We start from the raw sequence: 16,723 nt of genomic DNA, 5'->3' as shown, positions 1-16,723 counted from the left end.
TGCCAGGGCACAGTGTCACACCAGTGCAACTCATTTCTGGTGTAACAGTAGTGTACATTAAAAAAAAAATACAGGGGGCTTGTTGTCAGCTTTCGGGGACCCTTGGTGTTGTACGTGGCTGGGTGGAGGAAGAGACCTTCAATGACATCAGTGAGGACAAGGAACGGGACATGGCTAGCTTGGTATCCAACCTTGTGCAAATGGGGAGTTTGTGGTTGTGCAAATGGACTGTTTGCGGTTGTTTGCGGTGCGTTAAACAGGGAGTTTGGTCTGTCACTGTGAAGCGGGCGTAACCCTTACACCTGATCGATACAACATCATACCTGATGTTTTAAAGCACGTTATTCCAAACAATTTAGGAATGTTAGGTGATTTATGCCCTTTATGGATTAAAACCAGACTCTGCATCAACTATGTAATTTTCCATGGGAGTTTTGCCATGGATCCCCCTCCAGCATGCCACAGTCCAGGTGTTAGTCCCCTTGAAACAACTTTTCCATCACTATTGTGGCCAGAAAGAGTCCCTGTGGGTTTTAAAATTCGCCTGCCTATTGAAGTCTATGGCGTTTCGTCAGGTTCGCCCGTTCGCGAACATTTGCAGAAGTTTGCGTTCGCCATTCGCGAACGGAAAATTTTATGTTCGCGACATCACTACCAGTAATTTCTAATCATAAAAGTTTTATAGTCAGTAAAAATCTCCCCATGTTCATAACCTCCTGTAGTACCTAATAGTTACCAATCGGGGTCATGCTGTACCTTTCTTGCAGCACTCCTGAAGTACGGGTGAAATGCATATTGAGTAAATTACTTACTTATATATTTTTCTTTTCCCTCCTTACTATGACTATACCTCTACGGCTGGCAAATAAACAGGGAATACATAAAAGACGGCTGGCAAACAAACAGGGAATACATCCTTTCTACTTCATGCTAGGTAGTTCTAAGCAACAGCTCAGTCTTTGGCCAAGCTCTACTTCACTGCCTATTACCTTATATTGACTCTGCGATTTTCTGCTAGCAGGACAGTTGGGATGCAGTGTCCCCTAGTGCTGATATTTCGGTAGTGCACCATCTGAAATACCTTTTTTTTTCCCTAGGCTAGTCTTGGAATTAAATTGCTGATTAGTTCTGGATGCAGGAAGGATGGTGGGTAATAGCATGACACTTATTGGTAACTATTAGGTACTACAGGAGTGAAAATTTGATTATATTTGTTATTACTTGGTTCATAAATAAATATATATATTAAACTCTGTTTTGAAAATTTGCAGATTTGTTTCTGACTATAAAACTTTTTTGATTAGTAATAAGATGCCTTCCTTGTAAATATGCTAAGTAAAACTTATATTTTAAAATACTCTTCCACGGTTATTATTTTCATAATTTTGATTAAAGGGCTATAACCCCTTGGTCATGTGGTTGACCTGGAGAATAATCTATGGAGTTAATTTCTCCAGTTTATCCCCAAATCCTGAAAATAATTTGATGATGGACATTTTTATCACATAATGAGTGTGTTTTGCAGATTGGACAATAGATGGAGCTGTTACAACAGTACATAGTTATGAAATGTTGTACAGGGTGTCCAGGTTTCTGCATGTCTTTGACTTTCATTAACTGACTCCATGGATGTCATTCACATGTTTTTCTATCTATGATCTAATCCTTGCTAACTTGTTTTACCAGTAAAGTTCAATAGTCTTCCTTCTTATAAATTATTCCCAAGTTCTTTTAGCAAATGTTATTAACACATGTTCAGGGGAAGGACTTATTAATGAAAGCAAGGTTTATAGGGGACCATTTTTTTTTGTGTTGTGTTGCATAGTGTAGTCAAATAAGCAAAAGTAAAATATTATATAAGACGAGAATATTCATTGATTCACATATTAGGATCATATTTCATATTTCATAAAAGAGTTAAACTGTTGCATGTGTAGAGTGTGCCTTGTTCATACCAATCGTAACACACATGGCATATGACCTACAAGAACCAAACACATGTTTTGTTTCCACAAGTGGTTCATTAGGAAGTCCGGATAAACTCATAAACTGAAGAGGAAATAGATTGAGGAAAACCTTGAGAACATGAGATGTTTTATTCTGTCATATTTACATCTCCATATCACGAAAATAAGTCAGTTATCATGAGAAGATGAAAATGCAGCTGTAAGGAAGGAGACTATTGCTGTAATTTAATTCTGTTGTCTGGCATACTGAGATTTGAGTTATTTTAGCCCATCTATTGACATACTATATCTCTAATTATTAATACATATTACCCGTTAAAAAAAAACACCCATAGAATTCTACAAGACATAGTTGCAAAGCACCATTATCAACAGCTACCTGTCCCTAATACACGAAAGCTCTACTTCTAATACAAAACTAGGATATGTCCAATCCTGATATGTGTCAGGGTGGCGGTCCGGTGCTCGGAACCCAGACACAGTGTCCAGGCGGCGGCTCATGGACCGGGACCCATAATGCCTGCTGTTAAGTGGGAGTCTTCAGCGTGGAGGTGGATTAGCAGGGTCTGGTGCAGGGTAACCGCACACCCCCTGGTGTTGAGCACCAGCGTTTGTGCAGCCACCAGGATACCAGGAACTAGGAGCATGGAAATTAGCAGACCTCCCAGGAGCTGAATAGGGAGACTCTGCAGCAAGATTGTATCCAGTACTAGAAACAAGGCAAGACTAGAGATAGGCACTAAACATGAAAACAAGACAGAACTAGTAGAACCCAGAACCAGAGAAGGATAGTAAGCTAAACCCAGAACATATACACAAGACATGAGGAAAACATGCACATAACTTGGGCAAGACTAGACAGGACTGTACATGGACTGGGTATACAAACTAAAACAAGACAAGTTAACATAGGCAAAACAAGAGGAGAAATAACTAAGTACTACATATGAAAATCATGGGGATTTAGTCACACTATATGATCATACATTGCATAAGCCTGCCAACAACGCCAATGTACCCCATATCTGTCAGGTCTTACACTGCCTAATGTATGCTAAAACAACCAAAAGACATATATAGCACTTACCTGCAAGAAAGGGCAGAAGCCTTGAGGAGCTGCCTGCAGGAACACTGAAACAGAATGAATGATGGAAAACAAACGGGTGTGGCAACATAAAACAAACATTTAAATGAAACCTGGAGACTGGGAATCCCAGGGATGGATTACAGGAATGAACCCAGAAATCCCAGCATAATGAAAACCAGACATAGAATAGAAAACCAAAAACCAAGAAAAACTAAACAAGAATTGTAACAAGAGTACTGGATACCAGCAGCCATTGCCAGACATCTTCACAGAACAGAGCAGGACGTGACATAACTCCCCTCTTAAGGAGCGAACTCCAGACGCTCCAAACAGCTCCCAGGCAGAGACCAGGAATGATGAGCGGATCCTGCAACGAAGTCCTCTTGACTTCCTCAGAGGCACGGATCTCCCACCGGAAAGGCCTCCTGCATAGGAACTACCAGCATCGAATGGAGATCACCGCCAGAGAAGGAGCAGGAAACAGGAAACAAGCATCACAAGGGAACACCCGAGGCGACCACCGTACCGCTCAGCAGATCGGCCTCCTCCACGACAAAAATAAGGAAGCCATCTCCAGCAGACTGGTCCAAACACAGGATCCCTTGCATGCAGAATTCTCAGACAGGACTTAAGCAGAACAAGATTTCACCCGCAGAGACCACGGAACTGCTTAGCAGATCGACCCCCTCCAAAACAGAAATCAGAAGACTGAACAATGAGGAAGTCATCTCCAGCAGACTGGTCCAGATACAGGTACTCCTGAATGCTGCATAATCCAGGCAGGACAGGATACAGACAGAACAGATCAGGAAAGCTGCAGGGTCCACTCCACGAACTCCATTGTGCCTATGGCCATATGTCAGGGTGGCGGTCCGGTGCCCGGAACCCAGACACAGTGTCCAGGCGGCGCATGGACCGGGACCCATAATGCCTGCTGTTAAGTGGGAGTCTTCAGCGTGGAGGTGGATTAGCAGGGTCTGGTGCAGGGTAACCGCACGCCCCCTGGTGTTGAGCACCAGCATTTGTGCAGCCACATACCAAGACCCTGAATCAGCTTCAGCGGATACCAGGAACTAGGAGCTTGGAAATTAGCAGACCTCCCAGGAGCTGAATAGGGAGGCTCTGCAGCAAGATTGTATCCAGTACAAGAAACAAGGAAGACTAGAGATAGGCACCAAACATCAAAACAAGACAGAACTAGTAGAACCCAGAACCAGAGAAGGATAGTAAGCTAAACCCAGAACATATACACAAGACATGAGGAAAACATGCACATAACTTGGGCAAGACTGTACAGGACTGTACATGGACTGGGTATACAAACTAAAACAAGACAAGATAACATAGGCAAAACAAGAGGAGAAATAACTAAGTACTACATATGAAAATCATGGGGATTTAGTCACACTATATGATCATACATTGCATAAGCCTGCCAACAACGCCAATGTACCCCATATCTGGCAGGTCCTACACTGCCTAATGTATGCTAAAACAACCAAAAGACATATATAGCACTTACCTGCAAGAAAGGGCAGAAGCCTTGAGGAGCTGCCTGCAGGAACACTGAAACAGAATGAATGATGGAAAACAAACGGGTGTGGCAACATAAAACAAACATTTAAATGAAACCTGGAGACTGGGAATCCCAGGGATGGATTACAGGAATGAACCCAGAAATCCCAGCACAAAGAAAACCAGACATAGAATAGAAAACCAAAAACCAAGAAAAATGAAACAAGAATTGTAACAAGAGTACTGGATACCAGAAGCCATTGCCAGACATCTTCACAGAACAGAGCAGGACGTGACAATATGTAAGTGTACAAATCACCCACCTACTAGACCAGTGTTCTCCAACCCAGTCCTCATGGACCACCAACAGTCCGGGATTTATGTATTTTCCTGTTTTATTCCAATGAAAATACTGACAAAACCTGGACTGTTGGTGGTGCATGAGGACTGGGTTGGAGAATACTGTACTAGACCTATGTGGCCAGGGGCCCCTTGCAACATAGTCCTGAATAATAACCCTCACCCACATTGTGTGGTGCTGTACAGAGAGTTTTAGGGCAGTTATGGTTTAAGTATTCATTTATTTTGTGATAGTAATCAATCACCAAAGAAAGATTCGAAAATAGGAACCACACGAAGTAGATGTTTCATTTGTTGTTTTGTTTTATTAAATTTAATTTACATAGTTTTCATTTGGTTTATAAGATATTGCATTAGTGGTCCATTCCAAGCCCCATAACCAGTTCTAGCAATTAAAGTTGTGGAGTGTGGGAGTTTGGTTGGTTCAGCTAATTTCTCCTTCCTGAAATATATACAATAATCTGTGTTATAGAGGCGCTTCAAATATTTGTGATTATCAATTGATATCCTCTACAACACTCTAGTGGGAATCCCACTTACCCACCAATAACATGCACACACAAAAAAGTGGAAAAAAGCCCATAAGTTATTAACCTCAAGAGTGGAGTGTTAAGTGGTTAAAATGAACCACCTACCCTAAATGGGAATATATCAGTCTTTGGCAGAACTTGGATGATAGTGCAATCCAGTCGATATCAAGGCATATATAGAAAAGAAAGAAGCGGGGCTGATTACATAGCATAAATCTGTGATGAAACACAGGCTCAATTCTCATCAGCGGGAGTGCCGTCTGGTGGCACTATACCCTTTAAGCCACATTGTGTTCCTCAGAGAGTGAGACAAAAATGGCACAACAGGAAACCTCTTCTGGTGTAGTAGGAAGGTAAACAGAGTACTATAATATGAAGTGCAAATGCTTGCTCACCTTTTCCAGAGCCTATTGACCTGGCTCTGGGTAAAAATGCTTAGGTGTCTATATAGAGGACACCACCCTTCTTTGAAGCAGCTTTAGGAGGACCCAAATCGGACTTGAAGTTGAATCAATTTATTGAAGTAAAATCAAACACTTTAAAACAAGCTAAAAATAAAAAAAATTAAAAATACAATACTAATAATAGTGTCCACCGTGGGTTCCTTTTTCCGAGACGCGTTTCACCCTTTACAAAGGGCTTTATCAATCGGTATTTCTCCTTCCTGTCAGCTTTAACCAATCTGACCATTTTCCGCCTTCCATCCACTCATTTACAAATCATTTTTGAATGTTTTTGCATGAAAATCTCAGCAAGTCCTCATTTTCGGAGATACTCAAACCATCACATCATGCACCAACAATCATTCTACCATCAAACTAACTTACACTACATATTTTACATACTGATGCTTGTTTTATACAACTGAACATCTTGACCATGTCTTGGAGCTTTTAAGCTACAATTTGCTGCCAAAAGGATCACTATAGTTCTAACTATGTTAGGAATACATAACTGTATTCTTCTCCTCTAGTTATGAAAGTGTTAAAAATTCTTTCCTCTCACTTACCTGACTCCACTTCCTCCTCCCACAACGTTACGGCAATCCGGGAACCTAATGCACATGCACAACAATTCTTTCCCAAGGGGACTTTCAAGATGCTGGACCTCCTCATGCAAAGCGTGAGGACTTTTAGCCTTGTTTAAGGGAGTCAAACTCTGTGTGAATCGAGGAAGCACCTCTTTTGGCTGTCTGGTAGACAACCACTAGAGGCAGTCTTAACACTGCAAGGTAAAGATCTCAGTTTCTCTAAAACTGTAATGTTTCATAGGGAACAGGGACACTGCACCCAGACAACTTCAATGAGATGAAGTGGTCTGGGTGCCTATAGTGTCCCTGTAATAATGAGGCTGTTAGTGTACAGACATCATTGCAATTGGATTACTTAGTCATATTTGGCAATTAACAGTCGTGAGTTTCCTTTGTTCTATCACACTTCAACATTAACAATGCATTACCATTAACGTGCATAAGTATACTTTGTACATATCTGTTACGTCTTTGTAAGCTGGGAATTTCAATTCTCTAAAATATTTTATAAATCAATACTTAGCATGTTATTGTTTGAATACTAGACTTTGTGTGTTATAGCTCACAATTAAAAAATTAAATCCTCTAGGACTATGTAAACCAACCCACTGAATGTTAATATTAATAATATTTAATGAATATTAACCAATGTATAGTGGGGTTGAGTCAAATTGCAATCAATTGAATACATTCTCTTCTTTAGATATTTTGATGATTGGTACTGACTTGGATATTTGATGGAATTTTCAAGGAAAACTTAAACATGGTAACAACATGAAACATTCTAATGAGCCTTCGTAGCACACCCTCGGGAATTGTAATTCAGTACATAGACATTACAGTTCCAGATGAATGTAGGCCAGATGTCTGCTAAGAATTACTGTTAACTGACTGTAAAGTAAATGTGATAGACTTTAGTTTCATTTAAAATAGAAATACAAAAAATACAAAAAATTTCCAATTTCCAACTTTATAATTCCTTACTTAGATGTTTTGGCAATTATTAAGTGAAACCATCTGGCACAGTTTTATATTGGATGTTGCATAAAAGGATATACATTTTGCCTCTTTTATATAAAAGGCCAGCTAGGCCTAAAACTTGGATACTGAATAATAATAAAGTAACTGTAATTTTAAGGGCTTATCATATTTTGTCCAGTATGGATGGATGCATTTCCCAAAGGTTTCAATACACCTCGAAATTGCAAAATGTAGTAAAAATCACTGAAAGTAACTCCAAATTACATTTATATCAAACACCAAATTGACCTTAAAGGGAGAAGTCCAGGTGGACTCCTCCCCTTACTTTTAATGTTATATATTTATATATGTGAAAATAATAAAAATGTTCACATTTGAATTTCTAGTATGATATGTGAATCTCTAGGTATCTCAGCCTATATGGTGATCTCTCACCAAACCACGAAGTGATTCATCCCGTCATGATGTTCACTTAACTTTGTAAAAAAAATGTTGAGCTTATCCTATAAACTTCCTTTATAAAAGGTTTCTAGGAATGTTTGTTTAATTGTCAAATTTCAAATGTAGAAAACTAACAGTTGAACTAAACCTTCAAGAAAGTCATGATATAATGTACAGCAGTATTTTATAGCCAATAGAAAATGCAGCAGGTTTGAAAGCAGGGGCCTTTCCTTCCTCTGTTATTAAGTGATTCATTCTGATGGGTTTATAGGGGGTTCATATGGTTTTACCTTTGTTTTCCCCAAACCAGGAAGTCACTCAGCCAATCAGAGCTTCTGCTTAAGATCTCACCAAACCAGGAAGTCATACATCTAATCATGATCACGTTAACTTTCTGTAGCATTTTTGAGCTTACCCCACAAGAGGTGCTTTATGGGACCAGCATGGATTTCTGGTAGTTATGGTTCACTTACTGGGTTTCTTATAAAGTTTAACACATTACACTTAGTATGTGGGGAGGGGGGGTGGGGGGGGGGGAGTGGGTGTTGAAGAGCTTATTTTTAAACATGATACAGATTACAGTAACAGTTCACTTTTTTTCTGCAGAAGGAACATCTTTGAGTAATCTACAGAACTGTTCACAATTTACAACTTACCTTTACTTTCATTGCTTCTGCAAGTTCTAAATCAAGGGTGTCAAAATAGGGTTTTAGGGCTGTAATTCTGTCAGAGGTTTAAGTTTTGTGAATCACTGAGTCATGTACCATGCATTCGTTTAAAACACAGTACCAGCTGCATTAGCTTAAGGGTTTTAGTTTGAACCCTAGGCTATAAATAATAGTTGTCTCAATTCATTCATTTTTTTTCTTTTTCCTTTCTTTTATTTTTATACAAGCCTATTCTGATCCAGTTTCTGCACTAGAGGCTCACTTGGATACATATTTTTTTTTTTTAAATATTTTTTGCAGGTATTTTGTTAAAGCACTGATCACCTTCGTCTCTGTTGATAGACAGCAATACAACTTTAGCTTAATGATGCAGTTTTGGTGTATAGATCAGGTCCCTGCAGTCTCACTGCTCAATTATCTGTCATTTAGGAGTTAAATCACTTTGTTTATGCAGCCTAGTCACAACTCCCTGCATGTGACCTACACAGCCTTCCTAAACACTTCCTGTAAAGAGTCATCTAATTTTTATACTTCCTTTACTGAAAATTCTGTTTAATGTAGCATTTCTTAACTCCTGCTCTGTTAATAGCTTGCTAGACCCTGTAGGAGCCTCCTGTATGTAATTACAGTTCAATTTAGAGAGCTGATAATACAGAATTGTAATGTAAGTTGCTATCTGATTGAAAACTAAACCATTTTTTACACAGACTGTGTGAGTCACAGCCATGGGAGGTGTGACCAGGACTGCATAAACAGAAACAAACGTGATTTCACTCCTAAATGGCAGTGAATTGAGCACTTAGACTTCAGAGGCATGATCTATACATCAAAACTGCTTCATTAAGCTAAAGTTGCTTTAGTGACTATAGTGTCGCTTTAAGACAAAATTAGTATAATAAACTATGGAACTGGGAGAAAAAATAGATGCCCAGTAGAATAGCTACTTATGGCTGTAGTGTCTGTTCTTAAATAGTCTTCCACAAACGTATAATACAAAATGTTTGATTTATTTATTGACAAACAGTATTACCGTATATACTCGAGAATAAGACATTTTTTGTGCTGAAAAACCCCCACTCGTCTTATACTCGAGTCACTGTCTGTATTATGGCAACTTACATTGCCATAATACAGACCAGGACCGCAGGGCTCATTACAAGCCCGGCGGTCCTGTTGGGGGCTGGCAGAGAGCGGTAACTTACCTTCCCTGCAGCTCCTGTCAGCTCCCTTCTCTCTCCTCCAGTTCTGTCAGCTCCACTGCAAGTCTCGCGAGAGCCACCGGGCCAGAGCATTGCCACTCATTGCAACACTCCTCGCAGCTCACACACTGCATTCATACACACACACACTGCATTCATACACATACTGCATTATATACATACACACACTGCATTCATACACACACTGCATTCATACACACACGCACACTGCACTCATACACACACACACACACACACACCACATTCATACAAACACACTGCATTATATACACACACTGCATTCAATATATACACACACTTTAAATAAATATTCAATTAATGTAATTTTTTGGGGATATAATTTTATTTAGAAATTTACCAGTAGCTGCTGTATTTCCCACCCTAGTCTTATATTCGAGTCAATACGTTTTCCCAGTTTTTTGGGGTAAAATTAGGGGTCTCGACTTATATTCGGGTCGACTTATTCTCGAGTATATACGGTAATAAAGTTCAGCTGTTAATTATCGATTTATCCAGCACATTGAATATTTTTTCAAGGATTTTCTGACATCTCATATCCACTCATTCTTGTTATTATAGGTGATGGCATTTTCACAGCATCTTCTGGTATTATCGGTTCTGCTCCTCGGTCTGGTCCAGTCAACCAGAGGTGGTGCCTACTATGGAATGAAGCAGCTTCCACCGCAGATGCCTCAGTATCAACCCCATGGACAGCCAATACATCACATGCCAATTGGGAAAGAGGGTCCACCGATGGGACATCTTGGAAAAGAAAAAGCACATATGCCGTATTATGGAAAAGAGATGCCACAGATGCCGAAATATGGCAAAGAATTAATGCCAAGAAAAGACAACAAAGGTAAAAGGCACTAAATGCTAAACAACTGATTTCATGTTTTACTATGTGTACAAAATCATTTGTAATGGACATACATAGACACCAAAACATAAACACACATTTATTTAGCTTACAATAGTATTTCTATACTACTCTTAAAGTAACAAATGCATTCCAGGATACCCGTCGTGACAAAAACAACTAAAACTTAAATTATAGAGAATCAAATTTCATCTATACACGGTGCAAGCAGAGTTTAAAAAATAAGCTCTTTCTCCCTCCTGTCAGTGAGTTCAGCCTCAGGAAAAGTGTTGCATGCAAGTAGGGAGGACTGTGTGAGAGCAGCAGCAGCACTGAGAGAAAGAACCAGAAAGATTTACTGCAGCAGATTTGTACAGGCAATCTAAGAACGGAGAGAGAGAACAGATAGGTTTTATTAACACAAAGCTAACATTAAGTGTTGGGGACTTTTATCCTGTTATAGGAAGCAAGTCTATGCTTCCTAAACAAAGGTATGCAGGAGAGGTTTGACTTACAGCAAGTGTAACACCCACTGATAACATAAAATAAAAACACACAGAGAGGATAGAGAGTGAAAGAACCCTCTGCCACTCCGTGAGACAGTAGTGCAGCGCTATATAATCAAATAAACTCACCCTATTCAAGTTAGTTGGGTAGTTCAAACAGGTCACATATATATACACATGTAAAAAAACAAATAAAGACTGTATAGTGCAGAGTTGTTATAACCAGTGAGTAGAATTAACTGTAAAATAACAAACTCACATGCTTATGAGCCTTTTTAGAAATAGGCTCTAAACTCTTCAGCAAGTATGTTTTAGGGTAACATACACCCCCCCTTTGGATCTTCTCAGAGGTTATGCTTCCAATATGTATTGTAGAAAAAGGAGACACAAAGGGATATACACTCTAAGTGAGATCTGTAAGTGCAGAGCAAAATTGTAAAAATTACAGAATATGCTCACCTGGCTCAGAGCCTTCCAAACTGGCTCTGAGTGTATGATTTTTGCGTCAAATATAGGGTGACAGCTCCCTTTAGAACCTGGGCAACACTGAAGACTGGATCCACTTGTTTGGTAAAAAACACACAAAGAAGTGCTTGTTTAATAAAGATAAAAAATAAACACAATTAAAATTCAAATAAAAAGTATGTGTCACAACTAGTAATGTGGTCCAGCACGCAGAACTTATGTAAACATATACATAAGTAAGAAAAGGAAAATAATAGGATAGAGCGTAAACCGGACCTTAGAATGGCCGGACTAATACGCTAGAGACAGAGAATGGTCAAAGGGAAAGCCGAGGTCAAGGAAGCCAGAAAATACTCAATACCGATAAAACAAGCCAAGTCAGGGAAACCAGAGATCAGAATAACCAGGGAAACGCCAAGGATCAGGATACCAGGAAATCAGAAACACAGAATCAGCACTCTCAGGAAACCAGGAAACTGAAACCACGACATGGCAAAGTACTAGGGTGAATTAGGGGTTTAAATACCCCTCTCTAAGCTATGATTGGTCAGAGGGCGACCTCTGACCCCAGAACGTGCGTGTGCGTTGACGTCGTGACGTCACGCACACGTTAGTATAATTCTCGGGGGCGGGGCTATCCTTAGACGCGACCACGTGGTCGGCGCCATATTGGATTCGGGCGTGATGCCCGGAAGAACTACACGCGCGGTTCCCGGCTCGCCGACGAGCAGGTAAGCTCGTGTAGTCGGAGCGGTCGTGCCGGTCGGGCACGACCGTGAGGCTCGGCGGGCCGGTGACCGCAACAGTACCCCCCACTCGAAGACCGCGCACCGAGCGGGAAGGACCCGGCTTAAGAGGAAAGCGGTTGTGAAATGACCGGATAAGACGGGGCGCATGGACCCGGTCAGCAGGAACCCAACAACGTTCCTCGGGACCATAACCCTTCCAGTCAACGAGATAGGACAAGACACCTCTGGATAATTTGGAGTCCATGATAGAACGGACTTCGTATTCCTCTTGATCACCCACTACCAAGGGCGGAGGAGGAGTGGATACCCTTGTGTAGCGATTGCAAGTAAGGGGCTTGAGCAGAGACACATGGAAAGTATTCGCTATTCTCATATGAGCCGGTAGTGCCAAAGTATAGGTCACTGGATTAATACGTTGGGTAACTCGAAAGGGACCAATATACCGAGGGGCAAATTTCATGGATGGGACCTTAAGCTTGATATGTCTTGTGGAGAGCCACACCCTGTCACCTGGAATATAGACAGGATTAGCGCCCCGTTTCTTGTCAGCTTGGACCTTCGCTCGTAATGAGGCTTTTTGCAGAGCTGAATGGACGGAATCCCAAGTATCATGAATCGAATCTAAACGGGTGTTCAAAGCGGGGATTTCTGTGTCTGAGAATGCAGAAGGAAAAACAGTGGGGTGATAACCCTGATTAACAAAGAATGGACTGTGATTAGAAGATTCATGAGTGGCGTTGTTTCTGGCGAACTCAGCCATGGGTAAGAGCTCGTACCAGTTAGATTGATTGGCATTTATAAAGCAACGTAAATAGGCTTCTAAAGACTGATTCGCCCTCTCTGCTGCTCCATTTGTTTGAGGGTGATATGCTGACGAAAAGGAGAGTTCGACGCCCAATTGTTTGCAAAAGGAACGCCAAAACCTAGAAACAAACTGGGTACCTCTGTCAGATACTATGCTTTTGGGTACACCGTGCAACCGAAAGATCTCTCTCAAGAATATTTGAACTAGATCTTGAGCAGATGGTAATTTTTTAAGTGGGACGAAATGTGCCATCTTCGTGAATCTATCAATGACCATAAGGACTGTATTAAACCCGTTTGAACTGGGTAGATCCACAATGAAATCCATGGCCAAGTGGGTCCATGGAGCACTAGGTATGGGCAGTGGTTGTAATAGTCCAGGAGGTGACCTGGGAGGAACTTTAGAAACAGCACATATTTGACATGCCCCAACATAATCTTTGACATCGTTTCTAAGAGCAGGCCACCAAAATCTCCTGGAGATGGCAGAGAGAGTTTTATGGACTCCAGGATGGCCCGCTGTGAGGCTGTCATGGAACAAATCTAGTACCTTCTTTTGAAACTGAGGTGACACATACAGTTTGTCCGGAGGTTTTCCCACAGGTGCCTGAGTTTGATCTGCTATTATGGCACAGAAGAGTGGAGAAGACACTTCGGAAACTGTAGTGGCAATGAGGCATTCAGGAGGTACAATAGGATATATCACCTGTTCCGGAACTTCATCTGTCTCAAACTGCCGAGAAAGAGCATCTGCCTTGGTGTTTTTAGTACCAGGTCTGTATGTAATTACGAAATTGAATCGGGAGAGGAACAATGACCACCTAGCCTGACGAGAGGACAGTCTCTTAGCGTCCCCAATATAAGCCAAATTCTTATGATCAGTAAAGATCAAAAGTGGCTCTTTGGAACCTTCCAAGAGATGCCTCCATTCCTTAAGGGCAAGTACAATGGCCAAAAGTTCCCTATTCCCTATGTCGTAATTCCTCTCTGCAGGTGTGAGTTTGCGAGAGTAAAATCCACAGGGATGTAAAGGCGTATCAGGACTCTCTCTTTGAGACAGAATGGCTCCAACTCCTGTCTCTGATGCATCCACCTCTAGGATAAATGGTTTGGATGGATCAGGATGGGTCAGGACAGGTGCTGAGGAAAATAAAGATTTTAATCGTTCAAATGCCTCTCTTGCTTCTTTGGGCCAAGATATACAATTTGCTCCTTTTTTTGTTAAATTGGTTATAGGGGAAATCACGGAGGAAAATCCCCTTATGAATTTGCGGTAGTAATTCGCAAAACCTATAAAGCGTTGAGTAGCTTTAAGGCCCTTGGGTAATGGCCACTGTAAGACTGCCTCCAGTTTACGAGGATCCATTTGGAAACCAGACGGAGATATAACGTATCCAAGGAATTGTATCTCCGTTTGGTCAAACTGGCATTTCTCCAGTTTACAGTAAAGGCCGTTCTGTAACAGGGTTTTCAGTACAATTCTCACATGTTCGTGATGTGTCTCTAGGTCTGGGGAATAGATGAGAATGTCGTCCAAATACACTAGAACGAACATGTGAAGGTACTCTCTTAGGACATCGTTGATAAAATCCTGGAATACCGCTGGAGCGTTACATAATCCAAACGGCATAACCAGGTATTCGTAATGTCCCATTCTGGTGTTAAATGCGGTCTTCCATTCGTGACCGTCCTTAATTCTGACTAGATTGTAGGCACTACGGAGATCGAGCTTGGTAAAGACTCGAGCTCCCTTTAATCTGTCGAATAGCTCTGATATAAGGGGAATAGGGTAGGCATTTTTTATGGTAATCCTATTCAAACCCCTATAATCAATACAAGGGCGTAGGTCTCCTTCTTTTTTAGAGACAAAGAAGAATCCAGCCCCGGCTGGTGAGGAGGACCTACGGATATGACCCTTTCTGAGAGCATCCTTAATATATTCCTCCAAACAAAGATTTTCCTGGGGGGACAAGGCATAGACTCCTCCCTTGGGAGGCATAGTCCCTGGTAATAAGTTTATAGTACAGTCATAAGGTCTATGAGGAGGTAACCCTTCTGACTGGACCTTGTTAAATACCTCTTTCAAATCCATATACTGCTGTGGAATTTGTGTGGTCAAGGGAGGTGTAACAGGAACATTAATGGTGCCAATAGGTTGTGGGATTTGCTTAAAGCAAACACCTTTGCATCTCTCACCCCAACTCACAATCTCTCCTTCAATCCAATCCAAATGTGGATTGTGTTTCAGGAGCCAAGGGAAACCGAGTATTATCGGAACTGTAGGTGAAGATATAATTTGAAAGGTCATTTCTTCAGAGTGGAGAATACCCACTGAAACAGTGATTGGCAGAGTTTCGTGTGTGATGAAAGGCTGGGTAAGAGGCCTTCCATCAATGGCCTCGACTGCTATAGGTTTCTCTTTATGTCTTAAGGGCAGGAGATGTTTTGCAGAGAATTCTTTGTCTAGGAAATTCTCCGCTGCCCCAGAGTCAATCATAGCCTCACACTGAACAGTAGTGTTCTTGAAAGATAAGGTTACTTTGACAAGGAAACGGTTCTTAGTCAATTTAGGGGACATATACATCACACCTAAGGTCGGTCCCCGTACGTGCCTTAGGTGTGCAAGTTTTCCGGCCGAACCGGGCATGACGATCTTAGATGTCCCTTCTTGCCACAATACATACATAACCCCTCGTTACGTCTGTGTTGTCTCTCTGCCTCAGTGAGTTTAGCGCTACCCAATTGCATGGGTTCAGGTTCCGGAAGAGGCGTTTGGCTACTCACCACTGGGTTAGAGAAACGAGGGGCTATGGACAAATTAGAACGTCTGTTACGTTGTTTGTTTTTCTCTCTCTCTCTGAGCCGGTTATCAATGTCTATCATGTATGCAATAAATTCGTTAAGATTAACCGGAAGGTCTCTAGCTGCAGTCTCATCTTGTATACTCTCAGCTAGACCCTCAGAGAAAGCAGCCACCAGACCACTATTGGTCCAATCAACCTCAGATGCTAATGTCCTGAACTCTATTGCATAATCGGCTACAGAACGACTGCCTTGCTTGATTCTCATAAGGGCTTTGGCAGCGTTCTTCTCCCTGCCTTTAGGTTCAAACGTAGCCTTAAAGGCCGTAAGAAAAGTATTGTAATCACGGGCTACTGCGTCACCACTTTCCCATAAGGGGTTAGCCCAGGTTAAGGCCTTTCCTGTTAATTGGTTCATCAGATAGCCAATTTTCGATCTATCTGTTGGGAATGAACCTGGGGAGGCCTCAAAGTGGTATTCAATTTGGTTTAAAAAAACTCTGAATTCCTTGGAATCACCTCCATAGCGAGGGGGCGGTGACAAGGTTATGGACGGTGGTTTATGTGGTACGGGAACCACTACAGGTGGCGGAACCACAGGTGGTACCGGAGGAACCTCTAAATAGGCAGTCCTCTGGAGCAAGGTCTGAAATGCCTGGGCAAATTGGTCTAACCTGTGGTCCATATCCTCCACCCTACTCTCACATGCGATCATATGCTTGCATAGTTCTGCAGGATCC

The 16,723-nt window shown here is 41.5% G+C and overlaps 1 protein-coding gene across 2 annotated transcripts in view; it reads left to right on the top strand.

Annotated features, from left to right (window-relative positions):
- Window positions 1-16,723, top strand: part of COL8A1 (collagen type VIII alpha 1 chain) — a 133,847-nt gene that overhangs the window by 88,154 nt on the left and 28,970 nt on the right. For both annotated transcript variants that reach the window (XM_063448826.1, XM_063448818.1), the window contains exon 4: window positions 10,379-10,658. In XM_063448826.1, coding sequence (XP_063304896.1) covers window positions 10,382-10,658 — 277 coding nt within the window. In that variant the 5' untranslated portion in view covers window positions 10,379-10,381. The remainder of the gene's footprint in view (window positions 1-10,378; window positions 10,659-16,723) is intronic.

This window comes from Pelobates fuscus, chromosome 1 (genome assembly GCF_036172605.1).
Source record: "Pelobates fuscus isolate aPelFus1 chromosome 1, aPelFus1.pri, whole genome shotgun sequence".
Lineage (NCBI taxonomy): Eukaryota > Metazoa > Chordata > Amphibia > Anura > Pelobatidae > Pelobates > Pelobates fuscus.
The sequence above is the reverse complement of the archived record's forward strand: the minus strand, read 5'-3'. Positions and strand labels throughout refer to the sequence as shown.